Raw genomic sequence first — 14,004 nt, forward strand, 5'->3', positions numbered from 1 at the left:
ATAGGTAGCCTGTTGAGATGTGAATATCTAGCATTTCTCATGCAGTGTTAGGCAGCCCACGCAAAATGAACAGATGGTATTGGACAATGTGAAATGAAATGCTCTCAACTGACTCTCATAGACCTCCAGATGCTCCAATGAGTGTCCTCGAATTGTTGTAAATTATCGGATGAATACTGTTTTGTCGTTGACGTCAAGGCATCTCCTTGCTCATCGCTCATCTTTATTTTTCTCTCTTTTTCTTTCCTCATTCTCTCTTTCTCTACTCAGGTTGGTGAGCAACGGGGAAAGAAAGGGCTCAACACCATTGAAAATAGAATCCATCTGCTACAGTCTCAACATTGTTAAGAATATTGGTGAGTAAAATGTAGCCAGTAGAACTGTCAATTCCACACAAGGTGGAGGTAACATATGTATTCCACCCACAGCACCACAACCTCCAGAGCTGCTGCTGCTCTAACATAATCATATTTTCTGTTCCACCACGCACACATGCACAGGTAGTGGTACACACAAACACATGCAGGTACACACATGAATGCAGGTATGAACACACACACGCACGCACTCACACACACTGCTGTTAACAACAACATATCCTATGACAAAGCCTTAAAAATAACAAGATTTCCCTTAAGTAGCATCCATCTATCACTTACAACTTCACTGTGCATGCGTCAAGGTTGAAGGTTAAGTTTAGTGTGTGGCGGGGCTCAGTTCTCTGTACTTACAGTAATGGGTATAGATGAGTTCAGAGCAGGGTCAAAGGTCAGGTGCTGCACACCTGCAGAGTCAAAGGTCAGGTGCTGCACACCTGTTCTGTGGGTGTAAATAAAAGGATGTCCTTTGAAGGGATGCATTAATGGAATAACTCAGGAGAAAGTGCTTCTTGTCAACATGTTGGTTCAAGCATGCCTCTCTCTTTCTCCTTCTCTCTCAATCTCACCCTCTCTTACCCTCTCTCGCCATCTCTCGCTCTCCCTGTCTTTATATCCCTCTTTTCTCTCTCCCTCTCTTATATAAGTGTCAATACCAGACGCCCACCTACAATAGGTTAGCATTTGAATCTGACTAAGGGGGCTTATGCAACTGTTTCCTGCTGTTCAACGTCACCTTAACCTCTATGTAGCGTGAGAGGACCGAACACACGCATGCACGCGCACACACACACACACACACACAGTGCCAATGTTCTCCTCTGCAACTATCCACCCTGCTTATCAATGTGCAAATATTCAGCCCTCTTTCACCTGAAACTGGCTGAGGGAGAGGTAAAGAGAAAGAAAGGAGAGGACTGATAGAGAAATGTGTAGTCAGTCAGCCACTGGTGGCCCGCCAACATGCAAAGGAGATGAGATCCATTATTTCAAAGGAGATGAGATCCATTCTTTCAAAGGAGTTGAGATCCATTCTTTCAAAGGAGATGAGATCTATTATTTCAAAGAAGATGAGATCCATTCTTTCAAAGGAGTTGAGATCCATTATTTCAAAGGAGTTTTGATCCATTCTTTCAAAGGAGATGAGAACTATTCTTTCAAAGGAGATGCGATCCATTCTTTCAAAGGAGATGAGATCCATTCTTTCAAAGGAGATTAGAGCTATTCTTTCCAAATTGTACACAATAACTCATGTAGTTACAACTCCACGATGTCACATAAATATGAAGGGAATGTTTTAGTTCTGGGTCACGGGGGTCAATGTAAAGACACCAAAGTGTGGTTGTGAGTTATACGTTTGATTGCCCCATGGGCCACATATGCTGTATGATGTGGCTTCGGACTAAAGTGTCTGCTAAATAACCCTAATAATATATGATTGTTATCAAACCAAACATGCCTGTGTCCTCAGACTCATGTTGTCTTCCTTGTGTCCTTTGTTCTTTCTGTTTTGTCCCTTTTTGTCCCTCCAGCCTTCCTGTACCAGGAGTACCGGGACACATCCAAGCAGCAGGAGATCGAGCAGCGACGGCAGCAGGATGGGTTGACCTCAGGGATCAGCGCAGGGTTAGGGGTGACGTCCCCACCGGCCCTGCAGCTGCAACTGAGGAACAACTCCTGCTCTCTGAGTCTGTGGCAGAACCTGGAGGTTGTGCAGCAGAGCGGCCTGCTCACCCAGCTACTGCAGAGAGAGGTCATCATACAAGAGGTGAGAGGTCAAAGGTCATACAGTAGAGGGAAAGGTCAGAGAGGTCTTACCTGAATGGTAAGTGAGAGCCTTACATGACCTGTGTCCTCTCTCTCTTCTCTAGGCCATGTTTGAGCTGGTGACCTCAGAGGCATCCTACTACAAAAGTCTGGAGGTGCTGGAGACCCACTTCCTGAAGAACCCTGTGCTGGTCAAAACACTCAGCCAATCAGACATGCACTTCCTGTTCTCCAACATCAAGGAGGTGATGAAGGCCAGCGAGAGGTAAAAGAAGCGTGTGTGACTAATCAGCCCCCCCATCCTCTCTGCAACGTTTGATTACTGACCCCACTAAACTGCTGTTAAGCTTTCTGAAAGTAAAAAGTAAACAAGTCCTTATTCATCTTTCATTCCATATCATACTGTAATAGTTGTATGGTGAACTTTATTCACTTGTCCCCTGCTGATGATGTCATACTATACATCCTTCCTTAGGTTCCTGATGGACCTGGAGAACCGCATCGAACAGTCGCTCCAGATCTCAGATGTGTGTGACATTGTCCACCACCACGCCGTCAAGCACTTCCACGTCTTTATCACCTATGTCATCAACCAGGTGTACCAGGAGAAGAACTACCGACGCATTCTGTGGGTACCCCTTCAACTAATGTCTACAGTAGTAGGATATATTGTGTAACCTCTCTGTGGGTACCCCTCCAACTAATGTCTACAGTAGTACGATATGTGGTGTAACCTCTTTGTGGGTACCCCTCCAACTAATGTCTACAGTAGTACGATATGTGGTGTAACCTCTTTGTGGGTACCCCTCCAACTAATGTCTACAGTAGTACGATATGTGGTGTACCCTCTCTGTGGGTACCCCTCCAACTAATGTAGTATGATATGTGGTGTACCCTCTCTGTGGGTACCCCTCCAACTAATGTAGTATGATATGTGGTGTACCCTCTCTGTGGGTACCCCTCCAACTAATGTAGTATGATATGTGGTGTAACCTCTCTGTGGGTACCCCTCCAACTAATGTAGTATGATATGTGGTGTACCCTCTTTGTGGGTACCCCTCCAACTAATGTAGTATGATATGTGGTGTACCCTCTCTGTGGGTACCCCTCCAACTAATGTAGTATGATATGTGGTGTACCCTCTCTGTGGGTACCCCTCCAACTAATGTAGTATGATATGTGGTGTAACCTCTCTGTGGGTACCCCTCCAACTAATGTAGTATGATATGTGGTGTAACCTCTCTGTGGGTACCCCTCCAACTAATGTAGTATGATATGTGGTGTAACCTCTCTGTGGGTACCCCTCCAACTAATGTCTACAGTAGTACGATATGTGGTGTAACCTCTCTGTGGGTACCACTCCAACTAATGTAGTATGATATGTGGTGTAACCTCTCTGTGGGTACCCCTCCAACTAATGTAGTATGATATGTGGTGTAACCTCTCTGTGGGTACCCCTCCAACTAATGTCTACAGTAGTAGGATATGTGGTGTACCCTCTCTGTGGGTACCCCTCCAACTAATGTCTACAGTCGTACGATATGTGGTGTAACCTCTCTGTGCAGTAGTAAAATAGGGATGGTGTTGTGGTTGGTATGGTAGCTGTGCCAAACTGTTGCCCATCACAGATAATTATTTTCAATTAAGAGTTGACAGTTCAAATCATGCTTGAATTGAGTAAGACCATCTATGTGATTTATGCGCAGTAGACCTATGTACTGTGTGTGTACTGACTGAATAACACAGGACTTTCAGCACAATGGAAAGTGGCTGTCCATCATATTGACTGAACAGAACAAATCCTTGAGAAAGAACCCTGAGCTGTGGCTATGATAACAGCAGAACCCTATGATGACAACAGAACTCTATGATAACAACAGAACCCTATGATAACAACAGAACCCTATGATAACAACAGAACCCTATGATAACAACAGAACTCTATGATAACAACAGAACTCTATGATAACAACAGAACACCTCTGTCTTGAATAACATTCTGTTCACCTGTCCTGATCTGGATGAAGCACACACTTCCCCTCTATATGTGTGTATATCTGTGTGTGTGTGTATTTATGTGTCTCTGTGTGTGTATGAGTATGCGTATGTGTCCATACTTGTGTCTGGGCGGATTCGTCTCTGTGCCTATATATGTATGTCTGTGTGTGTATGTGTGAGTCAGCCTGTATTTGTGTTTTTAATGAGAGAACCGAACAGGGTTTGCATTGATAATGAAGGCAGGCAGGCTGCGTTGTGAGGTAGCAGCAGTAGCAGGGTGTGGTTGGTTGTCAACGTAGATGTCTGTCCTGTCCCTCACCACCATCACCACATACCTGAGAGAGAGATTGACGCTCCCACGCAGGCAGCCCTACAGGACTGACAGCATGGATGGTAGAGACACACTGGGAGCTGAGCCAGTTACCAATCACCAGACGCACACTGGAAAAAACATACCATGGAGTTTAGAGCTGTGAAGCAATACCCAAATATGACATATCAAGAGATTTAGGGTAGGAATTGGGGCCTGATTTTCGGAACTCCATCACCTACATCACCTATCATATCACATCACATCATTACATTACATTTACTCATACCTCAGTGATTTACATGTAACTGCCAAAATAAAGGAAACACCAACATAAAGTGTCTTAATAGGGTGTTGGGCCACCATGAGCCAGAACAGCTTCAATGTACCTTGGCATAGATTCTACAAGTGTCTGGAACTCTATTGGAGGGATGTGACGCCATTCTTCCAGAAGAAATTCCACCATTTGGTGTTTTGTTGATGGTGCTGGAAAACGCTGTCTCAGGGCATATGGTTTGCATCTTTTTCATGCTCATCAAACCATTCAGTGACCAATCGTGCCCTGTGTGGAAGGTGGCATTGTCATCCTATGGGGGTATAGCCATGGTAGCCAAAATAATGGACTGCCCAGCATTTCTATACATGACCCTAATCACAATTGGATGTTAATAGCTTCATTACTCAGGAATAACACCTGTGTGGAAGCACCTGCTTTCAATATACTTTGTATCCCTCATTTACTCAAGTGTTTCCATTATTTTGGCAATTACCTGTATGCGCTGTACTGACATGTTCCGTATAATGTGATATAGTGACCGTTAACGACATACAGAACATCAGTGACTATGCTGTGAGTCACCTAGGTATTGGTGACGTTAGTGTGAGCAGCTGTTTTGCTCTGCAGTGAGTGCATTCTCCCCTCAAGGCTGGCTGGGAGATTCTTAAGAGGTTTTCACTGCTACCTCTCATTCCTAACCAGATTATTGACAGGCTGCACGTAGCTTGCGTCAAAATTTAGCAAAGGCGATTGTTGCCCTCTCTATGCAAAAAACACCTCTCATTCTTATAAAACACAGTGGGAAAGAACTAAGCTTGCTGAGCTAGAAATCAGGCTAACTTTAGAGAGGTAGACCTCTGCTGGGCATTTGGTTGTACTGCCAAGACAGGGTGAAGTCATAGTTAACAGGTGGCTGTGGTTTTTCGTAGGACACATCGTATGGATGGATGGATTTGTGTGGTCTGTGTGTTTGGACCTGCCTGGATGACGTCAGTGTGGTGATTTGTTGCTCTGAGTAAAAGTTCCCCTAATATCATAAAGCATTAGTAGTAGTAGTCTGTTGCAACATCTATCAACTCTGTGAAGCTTGTCTACTCTCTGCGTAGGCCGTATGTTGTCAGACAATCTCACTGATTCAGTCTGTGGTTGTTTGAACATGCTTGTGTTTTGTGTTGGCTGTCTTTGTGGTGGTTTGAACATGTCTGTGTTTTGTCCAGACAGGGAAACCAGTCGTTCCGCGAGACCATGGTTCAGCTGGAGAACCATCCGTGTGTCCGAGGCCTCTCCTTCACCTCTTTCCTCATCCTCCCCTTCCAGAGGATCACAAGACTCAAAATGCTGGTCCAGGTAAGTGGAGCAAGAGAGTGGGCTGAACCAAGACGGTAGAAAGATGGGGGGAGCATGGCGTTTCTGAAAAGCGAGTTGTGATAATGCTTTACTGTGTGCTAACATATGGCAGTATCAGTATTCAGGATGTAATTTTTGCGTTGAGCTTCTGATGCTGTGTTTGCTTGCAGAACATTCTGAAGAAGGCGGAGGAGAATTCCGAGATGGAGGCCAATGCTATCAAGGCTCACCAGCAGCTGGAGCAGGTACAGTAGGGAGGGGTGCTGACTTTGCTTGGGTCCAGTACTGACACAGGTACAGTAACAGTGCCAAACCAGTTTACAGTACTAAAAAAGTCTGGGATTTGGTTCAGTACTGGCCTGGGGCGTGTTGGAGGAAGTAATGCTGGTGGTGATTATAGGCTCAGGGCATGTCATGGTGTTGAGTGTTACATTACATTTACATTTTAGTCATTTAGCAGACGCTCTTATCCAGAGCGACTTACAGGAGCAATTAGGGTTAAGTGCCTTGCTTAAGGGCACATCGACAGATTTTTCACCTAGTCGGCTTGGGGATTAGAACCAGCGACCTTTCGGTTACTGGCACAACGCTCTTACCCACTAAGCTACCTGCCGACCCATCAAAAACAATCATTGCCATCATCATGTTGGGGAGACTTAGTGTTGTCACGCCTCTCTATGCTTTGCATGGAATGATGATTGTCATGATACCACAAACGAAGGAATGTGGTTTTAATTGGAGCATAGCCTCTACATAAATATAGGGTTTGCTCTCTGAAACAGGTTCAGCACCCATTCCTTTGAAGTCACAATTTGCATATATTCTTTGGCTCCCAGTAATGTTTTGTTAAAGAGATTCTCCGGTACTTTTGTATAATTTTTTGCCAGTAGTTCAGAAAGTAGCGCTCACGATCCAAAAGTGGTCTGCAAAAATGTAGTACTACGTCACATATGTACAGATATGTTAACCACGTCATTGCTCTCTCTCTCTCTCTCTCTCTCTCGCTCTTCTGTCTGTGCATCTTGCTAGCTGTCACTCAAATGGCGAGGGCTGAAGCTCATTGGCTAGAACTGGAATTGCTAGGGGGCTGGCCCCCGTGTGGGAAAATGTAGGGAAAATGGCGCTGCATAGCTTCCAGTAAACAGTCGCTTTCAAACTAGGGAATTTGTGGCTAATTGAGGTAAGACAGTAACTCTGCTTATAGGTGATGCATGTTTATACCATGGCATTGTTGAATACTCCTTTCTAATTGGCTTGATGGGCATTCTAGAGTGTGCATTATGTCCCTATAACGCACGGTATATTTGCACGTCAGAATTCAATGGTTATAGTTCACTCTTACATGTTTTGTTTGAGCTGCTGTTGAATTCAATTTTCATAATAGCAAGCTAGGACTGATGTTTTGGTTAGCTAAACTAGCAAGTCTGTTTGGTTACCATGGCAACTACTGTAGCTATCTAGCTACTTCAGTGGATGTTGAACACATTTCTACTGGCAAATGAACACATTTCTAGCAGTAATGTGTTAAATTATGGCCATGGTATAAAAGGGACAATCAACTCTGGCTCTATGCGTTCTCTGGAAAATAATGCAAGTCTGTGGAAGGTCAGTTCCACTTCGCTAGCGTGGAAAACCCCTTACACGTCATTCATTATTTTCCATAGAACGCATAGCCCCTCGTTGATTATCCCTTACATAATCTACACATTGACACATTCAGCCCAAAGCAGGAGGTTTAAAAAAATACTTACTAGTCGCCAAAGTTCCGGAGCATGTCTTTAACTGACTATATACAATTCCAAGGGAGTCTTGGGATTTGTTCCTTATATAATGGTTTGTTTGTGTGCGTTTCAGATTGTGAAGGAGTGCAACGAGGGTGTGAGGAAGATGAGTCGTACAGAGGAACTCATCAGCATTGAGAAAACACTGGAGTTCAAGTCTAAGGTACCTGCAGCCGCCAGTCATGTGACAACATTCTGTATAGTCAAACAGTGACACTGCCAGACTGACACAAACAGACTTGGTCAAAGGTTATCAATTTCAGTTAGGTTCATAGCCTGTTTGAATCCTTTGATGTCAATGGACCGAAATGTTGGCATTTCAAATATAAAAACTCTGATGTAAAAAAAGAGATCTCCATGATCTATAATAACCCTGAGTTGAACTCTGACCTTGTAAACTGTGACCCTTTCCCTCCAGTCGGTGCCGGTGATCTCCCACTCCCGCTGGCTGCTGAAGAAGGGTGAGGTCCAGCAGATGGCCGGGCCCAAGAGCACTAGGACCATGCGGAGCAAGAAGCTCCACCACCCTGTCTACCTGTTCCTCTTCAACAACCTGCTGCTCATCACCAAGCGCAGCTCCAGGTCAGCACATGACATCATCACACAGAGACAGCTAGTGGTTATTGGGGGTCACAGTGCACACCCACTTTCAGTTTGGGACTTTCTATTGCTCCCCCTTACAACACATTATTTTGTATACAGGTAGTTTCGAAGTCTACAGTCGTGGTCAAAAGTTTTGAGAATGACACAAATACTAATTTTCACAAAGTCTGCTGCCTCAGTTTTGATGATGGCAATTTGCATATACTCCAGAATGTCATGAAGAGTGATCAGATGAATTGCAATTAATTGCAAAGTCCCTCTTTGCCATGACAATGAACTTAATCCCCCCAAAACATTTCCACTGCATTTCAGCCCTGCCACAAAAGGACCAGCTGCCATCATGTCAGTGATTCTCTCGTTAACACAGGTGAGAGTGTTGACGAGGACAAGGCTGGAGATCACTCTGTCATGCTGATTGAGTTAGAATAACAGACTGGAAGCTTTAAAAGGAGGGTGGTGCTTGAAATCATTGTTCTTCCTCTGTTAACCATGGTTACCTGCAAGGAAACACGTGCCGTCATCATTGCTTTGCACAAAAAGGGCTTCACAGGCAAGGATATTGCTGCTAGTAAGATTGCACCTAAATCAACCATTAATCGGATCATCAAGAACTTCAAGGAGAGAGGATCAATTGTTGTGAAGAAGGCGTCAGGGCGCCCAAGAAAGTCCAGCAAGCGCCAGGACCGTCTCCTAAAGTTGATTCAGCTGCGGGATCGGGGCACCACCAGTGCAGAGCTTGCTCAGGAATGGCAGCAGGCAGGTGTGAGTGCATCTGCACGCACAGTGAGGCGAATACTTTTGGAGGATGGCCTGGTGTCAAGAAGGGCAGCAAAGAAGCCACTTCTCTCCAGGAAAAACATCAGGGACAGACTGATATTCTGCAGAAGGTACAGGGATTGGACTGCTGAGGACTCGGGTAAAGTCATTTTCTCTGATGAATCCCCTTTCCGATTGTTTGGGGCATCCGGAAAACACCTTGTCCGGAGAAGACAAGGTGAGCGCTACCATCAGTCCTGTGTCATGCCAACAGTAAATCATCCTGAGACCATTCATGTGTGGGGTTGCTTCTCAGCCAAGGGAGTGGGCTCACTCACAATTTTGCCTAAGAACACAGCCATGAATAAAGAATGGTACCAACACATCCTCCGAGAGCAACTTCTCCCAACCATCCAATAACAGTTTGGTGATAACCAATGCATTTTCCAGCATGATGGAGCACCTTGCCATAAGGCAAAAGTGATAACTAAGTGGCTCAGGGAACAAAACTTCGAAATTTTGGGTCCATGGCCAGGAAACTCCCCAGACCTTAATCCCATTTGAGAACTTGTGGTCGATCCTCAAGAGGCGGGTGGACAAACAAAAACCCACATATTCTGACAAACTCCAAGCATTGATTATGCAAGAATGGGCTGCCATCAGTCAGGATGTGGCCCAGAAGTTAATTGACAGCATGCCAGGGCGGATTGCAGAGGTCTTGAAAAAGAAGGGTCAACACTGCAAATATTGACTCTTTGCATAAACTTAATGTAATTGTCAATAAAAGCCTTTGACACTAATGGAATACTTGTAATTATACTTCAGTATACCATAGTAACATCTGACAAAAAGATCTCATAACACTGAAGCAGTGAACTTTGTTAAGACCAATACTTGTGTCATTCTCAACTTTTGACCACGACTATACTACCTGCAAAACTGCCCTGTGCTCACAGGAGGCTTTGTTTATGTGTGTGTGTTTGTTTGTGTGTGTGTCCCCGTCAGTGGTGAGAAGTTCCAGGTGCTGGACTCGTGCACGCGGGCCATGCTGAGGACTGAGGACCTGGAAGACCAAGGTCAGATGCTGGCCAACGTGTTCAACCTGAAACTCCTGGAGAACCAGGAGGAGAGGTCTGTCAACTACATGCTCAAGACCTCCAGCATGTGAGTGACTACAACTAACAGTATTATATATGAGCCTCAAGCCCCCTTGGCACCTAGTGTACTCTGTACAGTCCTTCTCTGTACGTCATTGTTTATAACGGATCAATCTCCCATGTGTGCCTGTATGCTGCTGCCAGGAGTGATAAGCTGCGCTGGATCTGTGCTCTCACGCCAAACCGCCGCACGCGATTCATGTCCACCATCGACCATCTACCAGGTGAGACATACACAAAGATGACACACACCGACACAGAGATGACATCCACTACTCACAGCTGAACTCTTAGGTACCAAATTACAGGTGGTATATACACTACATGACCAAAAGTATGTGGACACCTGCTCGTCGAACATCTAATTCCAAAATCATGGGCATTAATATGGAGTTGGTCCCCCCTTTGCTGCTATAACAGCCTCCACTCTTCTGGGAAGGCTTTCCACTAGATGTTGGAACATTGCTGCGGGGACTTGCTTCCATTCAGCCATTAGTGAGGTCGGGCACTGATGTTGGGCGATTAGGCCGGGTTCGCAGTCAGCGTTCCAATTCATCTCAAAGGTGTTTGATGGGGTTGAGGTCAGGGTTCTGTGCAGGCCAGTCAAGTTCTTCCACACCGACCTCAACAAACCATTTCTGCATGGACCTCGCTTTCTGCACAGGGGCATTGTCATCCTGAAACAGGAAAGGTCTTTCTCCAAACTGTTGCCACAAATTTGGAAGCACATAATCGTCTAAAATGTCATTGTATGCTGTAGCGTTAAGATTTCCCTTCACTGGAACAAAGGGTCCTAGCCCGAACCATGAAAAATAGCCCCAGACCATTATTCCTCCTCCACTGCTCCAGAGTCCAATGGTGGCGAGCTTTACACCACTCTAGCCGACACTTGGCACTGTGCATGGTGATCTTAGGCTTGTGTGCGGCTGCTCGGCCATGGAAACCCATTTCATGAAGCTCCCGACGAACATTTCTTGTGCTGATGTTGCTTCCAGAGGCAGTTTGGAACTACGCGCTTCAGCACTCGGCGGTCCCGTTCTGTGGGCTTGTGTGGCCTACCACTTCGCGGCTGAGCCTTTGTTGCTCCTAAACGTTTCCACTTCACAATAACAGCATAGTTGACCAGGGAAGCAGGGCAGAAATTTGACGAACTGACTTGTTGGAAAGGTGGCATCCTATGACGTTTCCACGTTGAAAGTCACTGAGCTCTTCAGTAAGGCCATTCTACTGCCAATGTTTGTCTATGGAGATTGCATGGCTGTGTGCTTGATTTTATACACCTGTCAGCAACGGGTGTGGCTGAAATAGCTGAATCCACTCATTTGAAGGGGTGTCCACATACTTTTGTGTATATATAGTGTATATTATTAATGTGCCATGGTGTGTGTGTGTGTGTGGTCAGCCTCTCTCCAGGTCCAGTGTATTCAGTCGTACTCATCTCAGGAGCCAGATGAGCTGTCCATTGAGATGGCTGACGTGCTGAACATCCTGGAGACGACAGACGATGGTGAGACCAGACAACATATCTCCTGAGAGATGTTATTACTAGGAGCTCTACTGTAGATTCACCAGGCTGCCTGTTATTTAATATCCCTCCCTTTACTCCCTCTGTTTCTATATCTACACTCCTCTTCCCTCTCTCCCCGCTCTCCCTCTCTTTCTCCCCTCTATCACCCCCTCAGGCTGGATGATGGGTGAGAGGCTCCATGATGGAGAGAGGGGCTGGTTCCCCTGTCGGGTGGTAGAGGAGATCCAGAACCAGGAAGTGCGGGCCCAGAACCTCAGGGAGTGCCAGAGGATCCACCTGGCCCAGGGAGGGGGCGCTTCCTCAGGGGCCAGACTGGGCTCCCGGGGGGCCAGACGCACCCCCAAAACACCCAAAGTCTCCAACTTCTTCGGTACCTGGACTGACCAGTCAGAGGAGGGGCAGTGAAGCACATAATATTCCACCCTGAAAGTAATTGGTTGGAACCCCCTGGCAGCAATCTTTACTGGACCACATGGCTCAAATGACAGAGATCATGTGATTTGAGCATGGGATTGCATTGGAGGAAAGTGACATCATGCAATGACATTATTTCCTGTTAACTGTTTCCCCTTCTCAGGTGGTTTTGGTGTGCCAGGGTTTAGGGTCCCAGGCTGCAGGGTTTAGGGTTTAGGGTCCCAGGCTCCAGGGTTTAGGGCCCCAGGCACCAGCGTTTAGGGTCCCAGGCTCCCTCGATGGGTCCTACGATCAGAGCACTTCTTCCATAACTCCAACACACTGCATGTCTTACACTACTTCAAGTGGAATGATTCAGCACTAACAGTCTAACTGTAAAACAAGGCTCCAGTAGAATAGGAGCTATGCATGTGATGGGAGAAGAAACAGTTTAAGGGGATGGTAGCATGTGAATGTATTGTAACCTTGCCTCAACTGCATGGGTGTGTTTTGTTCTTTCATTTTTTTTAAGCGCTTCTTTGCTAGATAGTTAAATCCCCCAGAACAATGGCTTGACGATCCACCCTTTTGTAAAGAGCAACTCCTCTATTGAAACCATACAAGAAGCAAGTTTTAAAAACAGGCCACCGGCATTGAATGGAAATTAACCGGGAATGTTTCATGATTCTGTACGGTAAATAGAACAATCACATGACAGAGTGCTCAGTATTGGGCTGGAGGTAATCGACTGGAGAAAACGAGCACTACAGAATCACAGGCCTTGCTTACAGAGTGGACATGTGTTCTGGGGGTCAGTTCCCTCGCCAATACTGATATGCCACTTACACATGCACGCACGCTGACATACGCACACACACACACAATCTTGGGGAAATCCTGCACAACCTGTCCAACACCAAAAACGCTCCACGGACACCTGGTCCTGAAGCATCTGCACAGAAAGTGCCAGCACACTGACAGCACTGCAATGGCATGCGAGTGACAAAATGTTTGTGTGTATGATGAGTATGTGTACGTGTGTATATTGTAAGCCTTGAATGTTCAGAATGTAATGAAATAATTACTGAATAATTGTGTAATTTCATTATGTAAGAAGTAATTTATTGTTAATAAAAACTAAATCTGAAATTCAAATGGAAATGATTTGTGTTGATAACTGGTTTGACTGGTATTTAGCCCACATGTTGAGCACTGATTTAGGTTTATCTCTGAATGAATTCCTGGTAATGTGGAGATGTGATTTAACCTGAAGAAAGGTTGCTGACACAATATTCATGTTTACAAAACATTTGACAAACAATAGACCATCGTTTAACATACTACTTGAACAATTGAGCATTACTATTTTATATTAATATATAATGGTATAATATATAATAAGGTGGCAGGTAGCCTAGTGCAGCCAGTCAAACCCTGGTCCGTGGACCAGCGCCAGTCCATGGCGGAATGCTTGCCAGTCTGCAGCATATTTGTCTTGAATATCATTGGGGGGGGGGTTTCTGGTCCTACTTGAGGTAGGTCTACATGCGCAATGTGCTGAACTATGCATGCTGCAGTCTAGGTTAAAGATGGGATGTATTTTGAACCGAGGCTGCAGTAAACAAATTGTGTTGCCATGACGATGTATAGCTACACTAAACACACACACACACACACACAATAGCCCTGCGCACAGCCTGCACGCTCACT

The 14,004-nt window shown here is 45.4% G+C and overlaps 1 protein-coding gene across 1 annotated transcript; it reads left to right on the forward strand.

Moving 5' to 3' along the window:
• Nucleotides 1-65: 65 nt before the first annotated feature.
• LOC311101995 (ephexin-1-like) lies at nt 66-13,452 on the forward strand (the record flags this gene model as incomplete). The annotated part of the gene is made up of 13 exons (XM_084143219.1): nt 66-76; nt 271-356; nt 1,910-2,145; nt 2,249-2,409; nt 2,620-2,772; nt 5,947-6,076; nt 6,247-6,321; nt 7,931-8,020; nt 8,276-8,439; nt 10,222-10,380; nt 10,518-10,597; nt 11,776-11,880; nt 12,056-13,452. The coding sequence occupies 13 exons, from the start codon at nt 66-68 to the stop codon at nt 12,304-12,306; spliced, it is 1,701 nt and encodes a 566-aa protein (XP_083999345.1). The 3' UTR covers nt 12,307-13,452.
• Between the last annotated feature and the right edge of the window lie 552 nt (nt 13,453-14,004).

Source organism: Coregonus lavaretus (assembly GCF_964263955.1).
Source record: "Coregonus lavaretus genome assembly, chromosome: 26".
NCBI classification, from domain to species: domain Eukaryota; kingdom Metazoa; phylum Chordata; class Actinopteri; order Salmoniformes; family Salmonidae; genus Coregonus; species Coregonus lavaretus.